Below are 2,768 nucleotides of genomic sequence, written 5' to 3' on the forward strand. Positions count from 1 at the left end.
AAAGGGTGGTTTAAGAACAAAAAAAAAAAAAAAAAATCAAGTGTGTAAACTACACGTGCAACTAAGTGCATAACATATGTGACAGGTCACAGTAGCCTCAGGAACATACTGGGCAAACTGTGACTGCCCATTTGCAGGCAGTTACCTGCATCCCTTGCAGATTTGCCATCAAGAAGGAGCACATTTGCACACAAGGGGTTTTTTTTGGATACCCAGCTCCCAGGTTTTAGAAAAGTCCCTTTAAGGCTGCACTCCCAATCCTGACTGTCTGTCTGTCTTCTGCTACCCAGTGATGAAGACAACAAGCCGCTGCCCAACAGCCAGACCTCCCTGGATGGCACAATAAAGCAGCAGGAGAGCGATGATAGCTTGGTGGACTATGGAGAGGGGGGCGAAGGGCAGTTCAACGAGGACGGCTCCTTTATCGGCCAGTACACAGTCAAGAAGGACAAAGAGGAGACAGAAGGCAACGAGAGTTCAGAAGCCACGTCCCCAGTCAATGCTATCTACTCGCTGGCATAGTGCGCTATAGTGAAACCACAAATCACAAATATATATGCCGTGGATGGGGGTCAAACCACTGCCACCATCACCAGGAACCCAAATACAAAACGACAAAAAAAAACAAACCAGATCCACCACAAGAAACAAAGCAAAGCAAACGAACCCAGGCTAGGTGGTCGCCAATGCCATTCTATCCTTAGCAAACAAGCAAAGGGCGAGGACCCACGGGGTGCCAACGTGTGGTAGCTGTGGCTGAAACTGGAACAGAGCCAAAGGGGCTAGAGGAAGAGTAGGACGCACAAATTGTACACCCCAGGTTTCAGATCTGGACTGGCAACCCCCGTCTATTAGATAACCTAGCACTCACTCTGACTAATGATTTACCCCGTCCTGCTTTTGTTCCCCCTGCTTCCCCCTCCACTTTATGGGTTCAAATTCCCTTCCCCTTGGGGAAAGGCCCCAAATTAAAAAAAGAGAGAAGTGGGGGGGGAGGAGATGGGGGAAGAGAATGGGGATAATAGCATGAAACTGCAAAAATCAAGGGGGGGGTCCATCAGCTCTGGGGAGTAGTGATATGCTGCTTCATCGATGGGGAGTTCTCTGGGACTGTACTTGAGATGGACATCTATACAGCCAGCACCTCGCTCATGACCCTTAGCAAACATGCCCGCACCGCCGTGCTCCTTCCTGAAAGATCGAGCAGCATCACACTGGAGTCCCACAGGAAGGTGGTTTCCAGGGCTTGCTGCTGGAACGGTCAGAGTTGTGTTGTACCTCTTATTAGTGCTACCCTCCCACGTTGGTTCGGTCACCGCAGTACTACCGCCCGGCGCGCACAGACTGTGGGCGAAATTATTCTGCATCCATGCTACTTAGCAAAGCTTTTGAAGAAAGGGAAGTTGGGGAAGAAACGGTATGGGACTTGACGAAGGGCAGAAAGATGCAGCTTTATATTCTGACCCCAAGTGAGTGAGGGAGAGCAGAACCGTTTGCCTGGATAATGACAGGGAACTGGTTTTCTTTTATTCTTTGTGAGAGGCAAAAGACAAACCCATAGCTTCTGCCCTCAAGCCCACACAACTCATTATGTAGCAAAGAGGAAGGGGAGGTTGGACCAGCATTAACACAGGACAAGGGACCAGGGATTGGTTTCCTACCTATAACCCTGATGCGATAGCATCTCAGCAGTGAGCACTAACCTGCACTGAAGCTACAGATCAGCTTCTTGAAAAGCTCCAGGACCCCCAGTCTGGTGGGGTATGCAGCATGAAAACATGGCTGTAAATGGCAGAAATGCAGGGTATGCAGCCTCTCCCCCCATTACATTGGAGCAATTCAGTGCAACATGGCTTTCAGTTAACCCTCTCTCCTCTTAGTTCACTCCAGTGGCCTTCCACCCCCCTCCTTGATCAGTCAGCCGATAGGAGACACTTCCGGGCGTGGCAGGCTGTAGTGTGGGACTTGCACCCATTTTGTTCTTTACATATCAAGAACGCTCGTTAAAACTAACCTGCTAATACAACTGTAATCCGTGTCTTGAACAGGAAAAGTTTGGTATTACAGTGCTCCTACACACGCCTTATCCAGCTTCAGAACTCCCCCTGACGTTTAACAAACTAAGACGATTCACCCACCGCTTAAGCCCCTGATGCGATGGTCTCCAGTCTGTCAGGCCCATGGGAATAGGATGCCTGCACAGCTCTCCCAGCAGAGAAAGCATGGAACATAGTAGAAGGTAGCGTTTTATAATAGACAGTAATTAGCGGCAATGCCACATGTATTCTCCCCACTTCCTGCACTTTTGAAACCAAAGGTACCTTCACTGAGAGAGTTCACATTTCTTCAGCCGGTTTCATGGTTGTTCAACAAAGTTAGGATGGATGTTTGTGTTTGTTTTAAAAGGCATTTCTGTTCAGCCTAATGGACTAAATGCTATAGGATTAATACAGTTGTTCTTTTAGCTTTTCAACTGGTTGGCTACAAAGACACGTTGCTAACAAGGATGTTCCTACTAAGAAGGGATTGTTTAGATATGCTTGCCACATTTTCTTTAAGCTGCTGTGATCTTTAACAGCGTGGCTACTTTTCATTTCAAGGAAAGAAACCTAGATTAAGTCAACAGCTGTGCAACGGGGTTGGTCAAGTCAAGCAAGAGAAGCAGAAGGGAGAGTTTAGCTGCACCAGAAGAGTCAGATGCACAGTTTGAAGTGTCACAGGTTGCTGTTAACAGACTGGCAAAGCTGCTCCCTGCTACCCAGGGTCCC

At 48.2% G+C, this 2,768-nt stretch overlaps 1 protein-coding gene across 21 annotated transcripts in view; it reads left to right on the plus strand.

Moving 5' to 3' along the window:
- NFASC (neurofascin) overlaps nucleotides 1–2,469 on the plus strand; it is a 107,927-nt gene extending 105,458 nt beyond the window's left edge. For all 21 annotated transcript variants that reach the window (XM_019513943.1, XM_019513944.1, XM_019513951.1 and 18 more), the window contains one exon: nucleotides 291–2,469. In XM_019513943.1, coding sequence (XP_019369488.1) covers nucleotides 291–522 — 232 coding nt within the window. In that variant the 3' untranslated portion in view covers nucleotides 523–2,469. The remainder of the gene's footprint in view (nucleotides 1–290) is intronic.
- Nucleotides 2,470–2,768: the final 299 nt, after the last annotated feature.

The sequence above is a fragment of the Gavialis gangeticus genome, unplaced genomic scaffold (assembly GCF_001723915.1).
Source record: "Gavialis gangeticus isolate Ggan-Ray unplaced genomic scaffold, GavGan_comp1, whole genome shotgun sequence".
NCBI classification, from domain to species: Eukaryota; Metazoa; Chordata; order Crocodylia; family Gavialidae; genus Gavialis; species Gavialis gangeticus.